The 14,661-nt window shown below is 32.9% G+C and overlaps 1 protein-coding gene across 1 annotated transcript in view; it reads right to left on the bottom strand.

Annotated features, from left to right (window-relative positions):
• LOC143046536 (MAM and LDL-receptor class A domain-containing protein 1-like) overlaps nt 1–11,830 on the bottom strand; it is a 65,548-nt gene extending 53,718 nt beyond the window's left edge. The window contains exons 1-2 of the mRNA XM_076219692.1: nt 11,736–11,830; nt 417–677 (exon numbers count right to left, since the gene is read on the bottom strand). Coding sequence (XP_076075807.1) covers nt 417–677; nt 11,736–11,814 — 340 coding nt within the window. The 5' untranslated portion in view covers nt 11,815–11,830. The remainder of the gene's footprint in view (nt 1–416; nt 678–11,735) is intronic.
• Nucleotides 11,831–14,661: the final 2,831 nt, after the last annotated feature.

The raw sequence follows: 14,661 nt of genomic DNA, 5'->3' as shown, positions 1-14,661 counted from the left end.
TTATTAAAAACCTTTTTTTTTAATATTATTTTGTATCATTTATATTTTCAAAATCCAGAATGTTTTAGAACTTAGATTCAGACTTAAATACTTTGAAGTTACGCATGGTAATGTGTTCGGATTAACATTACGTTATACTTCGATTTTTGAACAGCAACCATTCGCATAGAATATAGGAAGATATGATGTGAGTGCCAATGAGACAACTCTCCATCCAAATAACAAATTATAAAAATAAACCATTAAAAATTAAAAGTAAAATAATTGTTAACAAAAAGAACAAATACGTGTAGTTGACATATACATTGATCAAAGGAAAGTTGCGTCAGTTAATTCAATAACATACAACTATGTTGTAAAAGTAAGAACTTATTTTGATCATTTCAATTTCTTCTAGAACAATTTACATTTATTACCTTTGCAAGAATACGATATATTCATGTGTCCGTAATAATCCATTAAACAGCTATTTGGAACGAGCGAAGTGATAGAACATGCCGGCTCATCATTACAATTCTTTTTAATGTTACTCATCTCTTCATCTGTCAGGCTACACTGATCATATTCTGAACATGATGTTGTGGTTTGCTTTACTGTCATATTCACTATGGAAATAGTTTTGTTATCAGAACAGATGATCGTACTTGAGTCGCTTTCAATGACACTTCCTTCAAACCCTAAGAAAATATGAAGATTATTTCTGAGTGAATGTTAAGCACACTGCAGGTTTAAAATGGTATAAACAGTAAGACGTTGCGCACGGTATTGGTATCATTGTGGGTGACACGACGTTCCCAACAAAACGAGGGTGTTAAAGTTTTTCTTAAGTATTTTTTCGAAAAAACGTTTTTTTTTAAGTTCTCACAAGTTTTTTTACTTCATAAGGGAAAATACCGCTAAAAGTGATCGAAGAATTCGCGTTCTTCTACTAAGTAATCTTTTGGCAGAAATCTACAAAGTTGCTTCATTTTTACTTAGGGACAAACATTCAAGGCCAAAAAGCAAGCAAACATGCCCAAACAAAGCCAAGGCAAGATACCACTGCGAAATATTTAACCCTTCGAAAATTAACTTTTGAAAAAAACCGGTTTTAATAAACATGTAAATCTTTTTATATAAATTTAGTACGATTAAGTGAAAAATAGAAGATATTCCAAATGCATATATCTACAGCCTTGACATGATTTTCTTATTTTAAGTTAATTCTATAAATTGTTGCATCAAACATTTATTTTATTGATTACACAAATCTTACTGTTACGTTATGAATAGCATGTCCGGCGTAACATTTAAGATTGAATAAAATGCATTTTTCTATGTTCCGTTGTAATTTTGCACATACAAACCGCCAAATTTAGTACATCAACATCTAACGTCTTACACGTTGTTTTTTTTTTTTTTTTTTTGGGGGGGGGGGGGGGGGGGGGGGGGGGCGTTGGCTAAAATTTAAAGCAAGTCCTGAACAAAGTATTCATCAGGAAACCTGTCTTTCTGATTATGAGGAAAGTTAATCATAATTTCGAATTTAATTATTATCACTATAATATAATCAAACCATATTAAAACTATGGCAGGTTCTGATAAAGATAAGCATTTTCAATGTTTCAAATGTAAAAACAAACTTTTTCATGAAGCACAATTTAAATAAATCGAATGTCTTGCCACTATGTCCAAACGTTATTTTACCAATTCCCTAGGTGAAATATGTAATAGAAATAGAAAATGTGCATTTATAATACAAAACTAACATATTTCAAAGATGGAAACTATCAGTTCATACAAATTGCTAATTGAGTCGGGTGTTTTCACAAACATCATCATCTTACAATTATTTTCGGAAAGCATTTCCTATGTCTAGCCCCCAAGGCCGTCATGTAGACGTTTCTGCACAGACGCGACTTTTATATGAATACACACTATGCCGTCTAGGCAGCCGGGAAATATTCATTCCAAATAAGTCTGCTGAATCAAAATAACACTCAGATTAACGCACAAGGAGTCAATATTAATAACATCACAAACTGTATGATATTCATAGCGTTTTGCTTATCAAAAGGTTTGTATTAAACAACCAGACTATTGTTTTTGTATTTTACTCGTAAGTGAAAAATTATTAAAGTTTTTATTATTATTTGTATCAATTATTCATACTAGAAAACATATTATTATTTTGAACTGTTATGAATTTCCATAGAGGAAAAAAGGGGAAAACTTTGTTGTACAGAAATTTTCTTAGAGGAAATTTGGAGAACAATTTTTTCCTTAGAGGAAATTTGTAGTCTTGAATTTTCCCTTAACGAAAAGTGTTTATCAAAAATGTCCTCAAAGGAAATTGAAGTTGACAAAATTTCCTCGCAGGAAAAAGTATTTCCTCCAAGAAAAATTAGAAGCCACAAATTTCCTCAGAAGAAATAGAATTTCCTAAAAGATAATATTCATGCAGTAATCTCCCTGGGGGGGGGGGGGGAATCTTTTCCCCTTTAGGAATAAACAATTTCCCTTGAGGAAAAATGTTTTCCTTTTATTTCAGAAAGGGAGACATTTGAAAAAAAATGTCGCACTTCCGGTGAAATCCAAAATGGCGGACATCATACTTAAATCAGCCCAATATCAGAGGCTAGTGTGTGAAAAGGTGTTTTTATCATACTGCTACATGTATAATAAGTTTTGGTACAAACCTTTGTTATGTACTACATTTGGATATATTACATATAGATTATATGCCTTAAAAAATCTTCCTTCCGGTTTAATCCAACATGGCGGACATTGTACTAAAATTAGCTTACTTTTTTATGGATTGAAAGGTGTTTTGACGTATTGCTCATATCATTAAATTGTACAGGAACCTTTCTATGATGCTGTTTATGGATACAATGTATAAAACATACTAGAACACACCCGCGAGTATATACAGCTTGGATGAATTTTTGTAAAAGATATCATGACTAGAGAATTTCATATAAGGTATCAAAAGCACTCTCCCTTTTTTCCAAAGTTTTTCTGTTAAATTCAATTATTTTTCGTGTTTCTGGCCTCATACCACAATTATTCTTCCACTTTGCTACAATACAATGCTTTTTTGGTAAAAGTCAAATTAAATTAAAAATTTGCACCGCTTCAAACATGAAATAAATGAAACTTCTTATAGACCTTTATTATTGTAATAAAATGTGCTTCTAGGAAAATCCATCAGTGCTTTTTTTAAGAGCCCTATTAACATGCCAATGGTAGGATTTGAATCTCGTATAAATGACTAAGGCTCATTTGAGGGGTGGTCTGAGAGGCCCTGATCCCGAAATTCCGGACTTAAAAACATGAAATCCCGAGGTGCGTATTTTAACGAAATTCATATCCCGACATCCCCAAATTAAAAAAAAAAGATTCCCGCATCCCGTAAAGATCAATCCCGTTATCCCGAGCTTAAAAATAACCGATCTCGACGTCCCGAATAAGTCCTGGCTCCCTCTAATCTCTACCCTACTTTCATTTTGGCCAAATCACTACTTTCACTTTCAACAATAAATTTGTATGCCCCATTTATGGGAATTATGTTTTCTAGTCTGTTCCTCCGTTCGTTCGTTCTTCCGTCCTTCTGTCCGACTTCAGGTTAAAGTTTTCGCTTTCAGCAATAAATTTTTATGACCCATTTATGGGAATTATGTTTTCTAGTCTGTTCGTCCGTTCGTTCGTTCATCCGTCCTTCTGTCCGGCTTCAGGTTAAAGTTTTCGCTTTCAGCAATAAATTTTTATGACCAATTTATAGGAATTATGTTTTCTAGTCTGTTCGTCCGTTCGTTCGTTCTTCCGTTCTTCTGTCCGGCTTCAGGTTAAAGTTTTCGCTTTCAGCAATAAATGTTTATGCCTAATTTATGGGAATTATGTTTTCTAGTCTGTTCGTTCGTTCGTTCGTTCGTCCGTCCGTCCGTCTGTCCCGCTTTAGGTTAAAGTTTTTGTCGAGGTAGTTTCTGATGAAGTTGAAGTCCAACCAACTCGAAACTTAGTAAATATGTTCCCTAAGATATGATCTTTCTAATCTGTGTGCCAAATTAGAGATTTTACCCCATTTCACGGTCTACTAAACATAGTAAATGATAGTGCCGATGTGGCATCCGTATACTTTGGACACTTTCTTGTTTCCACATGTTTTACTTATTTCAATATATATGCAACTGGTATGACCCCTTAGATAGTAAATATTTTTGAAAAAAGTAGACAGAATAGAGAGTCTCTGTATATTATAGTAGTATAATCGCAGTTTACAGGTGAATATTAAACGCGAAAACATAATTGTCGCTATGGAGGTATAATAGTTGTGGCTCTTGCGATCTAAAAACCATGATATGAAGAACGCTCTGATTGGCTTATTAATTTTTCATTTTTGTAATCAAGCATACGATTGGTTGTTCTTGTGCATGTTTAAAACCGGGAGTCTTATCTTTGACTAAAAGTCAGTCTGATAACGGAAACAATATCCGGACACTTATTTTGTTGTTATTCTCCCAAAATAACTTAATCTGAATAATCATAAGAATGGATGACAAATGCAACTATGCGTGTTACCTAAAGAACATAGAGAAATGATGATTAATTTATTGTGGAAGGAAGAGAAGCGACACACAAAATGAGGTCTTCTCGTTTAATAGTATAGATGACTTTGAAACCCTTACTTCCGGTAGTATTCAAAATGGCGGACATAGAAAGTTTATTATTTTATTTTGATATTCAACTTTTTTTTCAGAATGTAAAGAAAATGTGTTTTTTTTTTTGTGCTGGTCATTAAACTTCTGGCTTTATGTTATCCTCTAAACCACTCATTCTTTTCTATAGTTAATGTTTAAATACAAAGTTAACACTTCCGGTAGATAAAACCAATACGGCGTAAATTTCAAAGATGAGTCCTCAGTCCATATCCTCGATGTAGAGTTTTGGATAGATTGATGAAAATGAAATAAAATCACTTAAGTACTAAAACATATTTAAAATTACTGATTTATTGCCGCAAATACATGTTTATTCACAATCGGAGAGCTGATTTTCCTCATTGACAAAGACCGTGGTATTGTTCCTTACATCAATAATGTACAAGCTCCTGATAAGGTGAAGAGGCCTCACAAAGAGTTTTCCAAAAGGGTTCTAATGGATTATATTTTTCCCTTTGCTATTCATAAGCGTCTGGACTAGTAAGCATAGGAACCGATTCCAAGCTTGTTACTCATCCACACCCGCCATGGTATATTGCACGTTTTACACGCTGAAAACAACTAGACCGAGTCGTTCAAATAGCCTCATAAGGGTCTGGACTAGCTAGCATAGGAAACAATTCCAAACCTATTACTCATCCGCTACCGCCATGGTAAATTGCATGTTTTACATGCTGAACAAATCTAGACAGAGTCGTTCAAATAGCATCAATAAGTCTTTCCTCTCCAAAAAACATGCTTTCTTGCTTCGTAAACCCCATCTGACAAGTTTGTTCGATCTTACTACCTAACCATGTATCATTTTATCAATGAGATTATCAAATCCATATCTGGTGATGTTGACTGATCAATCATCATTCTAAATCATAGAGTCACATCTTCAAACGCTATCCATGTCAACAACGACGTTCCATTTCAAGTACACATGCATTTGAAAGGTCATGGATAGATATATATCTATTCGTCTGCCCTTATGACACAGAATAACGAAACAGCAATGAAAGCAACATCATTGTCTAATGTTCGAATCATGACTCAGTTAAGTCTGTGTATCACTGCATCAGACACATGTACAATGTATCTTGATTCTAGTTTAGCCTTGTTATGTTAACATTAGGCTAAAATTGAAACATCATCATGTGGTGGATAACACAGAACATCCTGAGCATTTGTTGCTACAAATACCTTTTCCTCAAAATCTATTGAGCAAACTCCTGTGAATAAAAACTAAAAAGTTCTTTCTTAATGTCGTCATCTATCAGAAAACTTTGCCAATTTTGAGAAATCAATTTTGACCCTGTATTCGTCTATGTATTCCCTTTCCCCTAGTTGTAGCTCGTGTTTCTTGTAGCAGCCTTCAAACTACCGGTATTGTCTATGTACGCATCAGAGACTACATCCACTGTTGTTACAGTTTCAAGGTGTTTCAAAAAGAGTATGATGATAGGGTATTATGCCCTTACCTTAAAGAAAACCGTGAAACACGAACTTAAACGAGACATTATTCAAACAGTCCTTACTGGTGATGCTGTCATTACTGTTTTGCTATTATGTGACACAGGAATGTGTTTAGGAGGGAGAAAAGCTTCGGATAAATATCTATCAATGACCTTTCGAATGCACTAGCGATGAGTGATCACACACACATATTGTGATACGGTTCACTGTTTGCTTGAAAAAAGGGGGAAAAAGACTGCTTGGGAGACATTGATGGCATTTGAAGATGTGACTTTAACATAAAGAATGATAATTGATCCGCCTAAATCACCTGTATTTACTGTAAGATCGCACAAACTTATCAGATGGGGTTAACATGGTTAGCAAAGGAAGAACTAACTATTTACGCAAAAAGGAAGACTAGCCTTTTCCAACATGCAAACCGTACAATATACTAAGACACGTGCACGTGTTTAGGGATGAGCTTGAAATTGGATTTTATGCTACCTAGTCGAGACGCTAAAAGGAAGGGACAAAGAGGATCACGTTTTAAAAATCTCTTTCTGAGGCCTAATCATTTTGTCAGAAGCTTGTACATTGTGGATGTAAGAATGGTTGCCGAGGATATTGTTAATGTGGAAAAGCAAGTCTCCCGTGCCCTGCGCCGTGTGCATGTTGTGGTATCTGCGAATTAATATGGTTTTTTTTTGCAAAATAGTGGTAATTTTTTTTAAATGTTTTATTACTTATTAAGTGATCTATTTTGTTTTAATCAATCTATCCAAAACTATGTATATAGTATATGGATTTACGCCATATTGGTTTTTTTTTTTACCGGAAGTGTTTACTTTGAATTTAAATATCAACTACAGAATATGATTAGTGGTTTAGAGGATAACTTAAAACCAAAAATGTTATGACCACCACAAAAAAAAAACACTTTCTTCACATTTTGAAAAACAGTTGAATATCAAAATAAAAAAAATGATATTTCAATGTCTGCCATTTTGAATATTACCGGAAGTATCACGTTTTAACGTTTTAAGACATATATCTTATACATTGTATCCCGAAAAAGCATCAAAGAAAGGTGCATGCACAATTTTATGATAGTATCAATACGTTTTAACACATTTCAATCATCCTCCCTAAAAAAAATCTTATTTTAGTACAATGTCCGCCATGTTATATCTTAGCGAAAGTAGAATTTTTTAAAGACATCTAATCTATTTAATATATCCAAAAGTAGTACATAACAAAGATTTGAACCAAATACTATTATAGCAGCATGATAATAATACCTTTTCACATACTAGCCTTCGATATTTGGCCGATTAAAGTATGATATCCGCCATTTTGGATTTTACCGGAAATGAGACATTTTTTTTTTAAATGCCTCTCTATCTGAAATAAAAGGGTAATAGTTAAGGAAGGTCTATGCCAAATGTCATGCTTGTACATTTTGCAGGATGTGCACAATTCATCATAAATATGCTTGTAGCCGCTGGACTAAAAGGGCCTTTCAAATAGTCAGAAAACTAGCACAAACACACACAGATATTGGACAAAAAAGAGTTCAATCTCAAAAGATTTAAAAATATTTCTAAAAAGAAATATTGCTAATTATTATATGACCGATTTTTATAAAATAAATACCATAGGTTTTTTGTTTAATTTGTCAAAATATTTTTCAGGCTTGTTCTTATCTCCTCATGTGTACCTCTAGCAGCAAGAGGTTTCTTAGAAAAGTTTGCTATGCATTCTATTCAAAATAAAATTGAAAAAAATTGCATTTGTTTTCACACTTATTACAGATCAGAAAATAAGAACGATCCTTTCGAAATTAGTTGCTTTATAAAACATCTCTTCATCTTATGGTATTTTCAATATCATTTTAAAAATAGCGCAAATTGGCTTTTGATAAGAAAATGTGAAAGTATATGGCGTCAACATTATAAATTATAAATGTTACATCGTACGTAACGTCTATGCGTTCAACATATCCCGGGTAAAACTAACACCCCACCTTTACTCTAAGGACGAAGATGCTTCTAACATATAACAATGAATAACCTTGTTGATTACCTTCATTGTCTTTTTTTTTCTAAATTTTCTTTTACTATTTCAGTATTATCAGTTTCTTATTTTTCTTAAAATTTAGCAAAGTTCTTTTTGCCGCGAGACTTTTAAATCTTGGCCAATGATGTTGACGTGCATACTTTGTTTCTTGTTTCAGTCTCTTTTCGTCTTTATACTTTTCTTTTAATTTGTTTGTTGTTATTTGGTTATAATTTCTAAAAACCTGTTTGAAAACCGATTAACAACCAAAGCGATGTGCATGCATATAATATGAATATCCATACTGCATTTACTATAGTATATCTTTAAAAAGTTTGTTTTAAAATCAAATTAAATATTCCCATGTTCCACTTTAATAAGTGTTTAAACAAGTAAGCAATATTCTATAGTCATTAGAAAATCCGAGAAGCCTTGGTCTCATGGACGTAATCGGTGGTCTAAACTAATTTAATTTATTACTATTAAAATGAAAGACTAAGAATGTCTTTTTAACGACCATGAATTTCGTAGATTCTTTTTATAGCTAAATGACAATAAGATCCCTCCGTACGTGCCAAAGATGCCAAATTTCAGAGGAATATTTGTGATTTACTTTGTATCTGTTCCTATCATAGGTGAGCACTTTAAAATTGTTTTACGCGTTATAAGATCTTGAAGGTAGCAATGATATTTAAGCAGTTGACGATAGTTTTTTTTTTTGCAATATATATTTTGAACATGAAGCTAGCACGTTGGGATCTTTTTGTACACCGAAGACAGGAAGTGTCCATAAATCCCTTTTGATGGAAATTGTATCTCTTTTAAGCAAAGTTTGCAAATTTTAGGACTAAGGAGATTGAAAAGTCCGAAAGTTCCTGCGAATGCTGTTGGCCCTTATCCCTGGATTTTAGAATTATAGTAGAAATTTTACATTTTAGATCGTCCGTACATACCGTGAATAAAAATTTCTTTCAGATATACCATTATTTATTATTTTAATTTAAAGCTGTCCGTACATACAAAAGACGAAAAGTGACCTTGAAATACTCTTTCAAATATTATTTTTGACTATGACATTTTGAATATCGAATTAAAAAACTTTTAGCCTTCCGAACATATCGAAGATAACATATTTCTCAATTAAAGAAACGATTACACCGCCATTGGCATCAACACAATGTGAATGTATACTCCCGATGTCAAACATAAACACTAGACATATTTTACTTTTCGTGCGATTCTAAATGGGAAAAATATTGACAAAAAGCAGATTGTAAGTCACAAAATGTGACTGTTTTGTTGCTTTTTGTTTTGTTTTGAGAAATTACATACACAAAAAAAAAAGAAAAACGGAATTTAAAATGGTGGCTTTTCTCTGTTATGGACTGCTAGATATTAATCTAACCCGTTATCCAATTTTTCAACGTCCAATGAAAATGATTGATATTAAAGAATCGCATATAACATCTATACTATTAAATGAGAAGACCTGACTTTGTGTGTCACTTCTCTTCCTTCCACAATAAATCAATCGATATGACTCTGTGCCCTAAAGGTATCATGCATATCCCCTTTTTTCATCCTTGCTCATGATTATTCAGTTTGGGTTTTTTTGGGAGGAATACTGGGACTATTTTATACATTTCTTCCGTTTAGAGATGTTTAAAAAATTTTTCATACTGTCTTATAATACAAAAAAAAAGTGATTTTGCTATTTTTACAATCAACTTCAAATTTATCCACAGCGGTCACTGATATATATTATGTAGAGAGTCTCTGTATAATTTATTTGTGACTGCCGTGTAAAGTAAGTAAACTTGGAATTGGTAGTAAATATAGCAAATGCACTTTATTTTTAGTATGCATATGTTCATAGTATACAGAATAACAGAAAACAAAAAATAACGGACTTTTGAAAAAACGGGGAGGGCTAAACAAATTGTCCTGTCACCACGGTAGACCTTTTGATACCTTTCCTTAAATTTAAAAATCTTTTAGGAAAATTCATTCAACAACAGTGAACATACTTTCCATCATACACTTAATGCCCGCGATTTCGCGATTGTCTTCTAGGATTAATATAATATGGGATTGCCTCTCGAATACGCCAATCGAAATTACAGATTATCACGAAACATATGTCATTTAATGTAAGTTTTGATAAATAAATGACTTCAAACGATGTCAAACTTATACATATAAACCTGAAACGACTACACAATATCAAAACACATCTGATTTTATATTTGAAATATCGACACTTCATAATCATATAACATCCCTGTCTTTTTATCCAAAGTTAATGGATAACCCCTTCTAAACATAGGTTTCAAATGTGTATGTTGTATCAACTAGTTCATATCTTTTGTTTGCAAAATTTAATTCACAATCAAATAAGAAAATTACAAACTTCTCTGTGCTCTATGTTCGGGTTGTTGTCTCTTTGACACATTTCCCTTTCTCCATTCTCAATTTTATTCAATATTTCCCCCATTATAAACAACCAGGAAGCGACAAGTAGTTAGTTTAAACATTCGTCAAGGATGTGTTCATACTTGTCAGAGATACAGCTAAAGGAAAAAGTTATTTTTAAATGAGCAATTCAAATATTACAAAATATAATTTTACACAAACACATTCATTAAATAAGGATGTATTGTGTGTGTTTATTGGGTTTTTTATCAGCACATGTAAAAAGTGTCTACTATTTGCTGGATAGTGTTTATAGGCATCGTTCTCAAAGTATTTGTAGATCTTACTTTGCTGAACATTATTGCTGTTTAAGATTTATTTCAATATATAATAATATTCAAGATGATAACCTTAACATAACCAAATTAGGGACATATCGGCCATGTTGGATGGCAGGTGGGGTCATCGGACACATTCTTTAACTTAGATACCCCAGTGATGATTGTGACTTAAATTGGGATATTTGTCTCGATAGTTACAGAGTAGAAGATTTTTGTAAGTTTACAAAAATTTACGAAAATTTGTTAAACATTGACTTTGAAGGGCAATAACATCTTAAGGGTATTGCCTATTCTGGTCATTCTGACTTATTTGCAGATATTACTTTGCTGACAAGTATTGCCATTGGTTTATCTCTGTCTATGATAATTTTCAAGATAACAAATTCTAAGCAGATAGATATTTTACCCGAAGAACAATTTTACATATAAGTTATATAGTTTATGACACCAATATGTTATTTTCCTTTCTCCAAAAAAAACAAAAACAAAACAGAAGATTGGAATCAAGGTCTGTTATTTTCAATAGGACTAGTTTGACTCTCTGTCTCAGATAGCACGATGTTCTTTCCAGACAATTGCATGCATGTAAGTAAGAAATTATATGTTTGTGTATTCCTTCGTTTCCAGTGGTTGACACATTTAACATTGTGTGGATGAACCCATTGAAGTAACAAATGAATTTACTTAAATTCACATGTTATCATGCTAGCGATACGTTTTTATTAATTACGTTTCATTATGTTTTTTTTAATTTAGTACACATGCGTATATGCAAAACATTCTGTACCTGATACATAGTAAGTCCCAGAAAATAAATCCATAGATGCTATACAAAATATAACAATGAGTGTATTCATTTTATCCATGCTTCTGCAACTTAAAGTGTAATAAGGAAGTAAAACAATTTTGAAGTGGTAAACAAGTACTTCCATCACATTTATTTCCGTTTTGACATGTTTGATGACCCTAGCGACCCATTACATTACATCAACACAATTTATTTCACTCACTTACTGATGCGCAAATGTTTTTCTACTGATAATCTATGTTAACCGTTCAAAAACTTAAAAAGAAAAAACATCTCAAGTTAGGTTGAATTTTACTCAAACAGAAAGCAATGACGGAAAAGTCCTTTTAGCGAAACATTTCTCTGCATACATTTAAATTTATAAATCTATGCTTCGTGCATGATGAAGAAACAAACTATCAAATACTTCATTCTGATATTTTAAATATGAAAATCAGAATCACTGTGTATAAAAGTATCCTTCAAGCTGTCATTGTTCCAATACATCTAATGCTTCTGTCTAAGATTATTGGAACAGTTTTGCACTAGCAAATTAATATAAACCCGCACATTCTGTATGTGCCTGTCCATAGTCAGAAGCCCGTAGATAAGTTATCATTGGTGTATGTCCTTCATATTTCTTTTTCGTAAATTGTTTTGCCATAAATTAGGTTGTTATTGGTTAAGATTGAGAAAGGAAATGGGGAATTTGTCAAAGCGACAACAAGCCGACCATAAAGCAGACAACAGCCGAAGGCAACCAATGGGTCTTCAGTGTAGCGAGAAACTCCCGCACCCGTAGGCGTCCTTCAGCTGGCCCCTTAAGATATAAAATTGAGAAAGGAAATGGTGAATATGTCAAAGCGACAACCACCCGACCATAGAGCAAACAACAGCCGAAGGCAACCAATGGGTCTTCAATGTAGCGAGAATTCCCGCACCCGTAGGTGTCCTTCAGCTGGCCCCTAAAATATGCATAATAGTACAGTGATAATGGACGTCATACTAAACTCCGAATTATACACAAGAAACTAAAATTTAAAATCATACAAGACTAACAAAGGCCAGAGGCTCCTGACTTGGGACAGGCGCAAAATTGCGGCGGGGTTAAACATGTTTATGAGATCTCAACCCTCCCCCTATACATCTAGCCAATGTAGAAAAGTAAAAGAATAACAATACGCACATTAAAATTCAGTTCAAGAGAAGTCCGAGTCTGATGTCAAAAGATGTAACAAAAGAAAATAAATAAAATGACAATAATACATAAATAACAACAGACTACTAGCAGTTAACTGACATGCCAGCTCCAGACCTCAATTAAACTGATTGAAAGATTATGTCTTCATCATATGAATATCAGGTACAATCCCTCCCGTTAGGGGTTTAGTATCATACTATCATAAAATATATGAGAAGAACATAACCCGTGTCATGCCAACAACTGTTTTTTTAGAAATAAATGTGTTTAGTTCCGATGCAAAGACCCTATCAGTGAATCAATGTTAAATCCAAAATATGCAATCTTTAATGACCTGACAACAGTATCGTAACTATATCCCCTTTTGATAAGTCTATTTAAAGGTTTTGTTAGTTTCTGAGGAGAATACTGACATTTTTGTGCTTTATAAAGAATATTTCCATAAAATTTTGGATGTGAAATACCTGAACGTATAAAATGTCTGCATGTTGAGTTATATTAACGAATTATTTCCTTATACCGGTGATAAAATTTAGTAAATGTTTTGACCAGTTTGTGATATCGAAAACCCTGGTGTAATAATTTTTCAGTAATACATAAATTTCTCTCGCTAAAATCTAATACATTGTTACATACACGAGCGAATCGTACAAGTTGAGATATATAAACACCATAAGATGGTGACAAGGGAACGTCACCATCTAAAAATGGATAATTAACAATAGGAAATGAAAAATCATCTCTTTTATCATAAATTTTTGTATTAAGCTTCCCGTTTATGATATAGATATCAAGATCGAGGAAAGGGCAGTGGTCATTGTTATCATTAGCTTTATTTAAAGTAAGTTCTACAGGATAAATTTCTTTAGTATACATACTGAAGTCGTCATTATTTAGAGCCAATATATCATCCAAATATCTAAAAGTATTGTTAAATTTTTGTATCAAATGTTGTTTTGATGGGTCTTTGCTAATTTTAGTCATAAATTGTAACTCATAACAATACAAAAACAGGTCCGCAATAAGTGGTGCACAGTTAGTCCCCATTGGAATTCCAATAACTTGACGATATACGGAATCTCCAAAGCGAACAAAAATGTTATCAAGTAAAAATTCAAGTGCATAAATAGTATCAAAGCATGTCCAATTGACATAGTTCTTTTGTTTATTGCTACTAAAAAATGATCTAAAAGAGTTTGAACATATGTACTCGCATTCCGACTTTTTAAATGCCCAGTTAATTAGGGATATGAATTTTTTCTTAATAAGAATATGAGGCAAAGTGGTATATAGTATAGTGCAGTGATAACAGACGTCATACTTAACTCCGCATTATACGCAAGAAACTAAAATTAAAAATAATAATAGACTTACAAAGGCCAGAGACTCCTGACTTGGGACATGCGCAAAATTGCGGCGGGGTTAAGCATGTTTATGCGATCTCAACCCCCCTAATACCTCTAGCCAATGTAGAAAAGTAAACGCATAACAATACGCACATTGAAATTCAGTTCAAGAGTAGTCCGAGTCCCATGTCAGAAGATGTAACAAAAGAAAATAAATAAAATGACAATGCTACAAAAATAACAACAGACTACTAGCAGTTAACTGACATGCCAGCTCCAGACCTCAATTAAACTGATTGAAAGATTATGTCTTCATCATATGAATATCAGGCACAATACCTCCCGTTAGGGGTTTAGTATCATACTTTCATAAAATATA

Source organism: Mytilus galloprovincialis, chromosome 9, assembly GCF_965363235.1.
Source record: "Mytilus galloprovincialis chromosome 9, xbMytGall1.hap1.1, whole genome shotgun sequence".
NCBI lineage: Eukaryota > Metazoa > Mollusca > Bivalvia > Mytilida > Mytilidae > Mytilus > Mytilus galloprovincialis.
The sequence above is the reverse complement of the archived record's forward strand: the minus strand, read 5'-3'. Positions and strand labels throughout refer to the sequence as shown.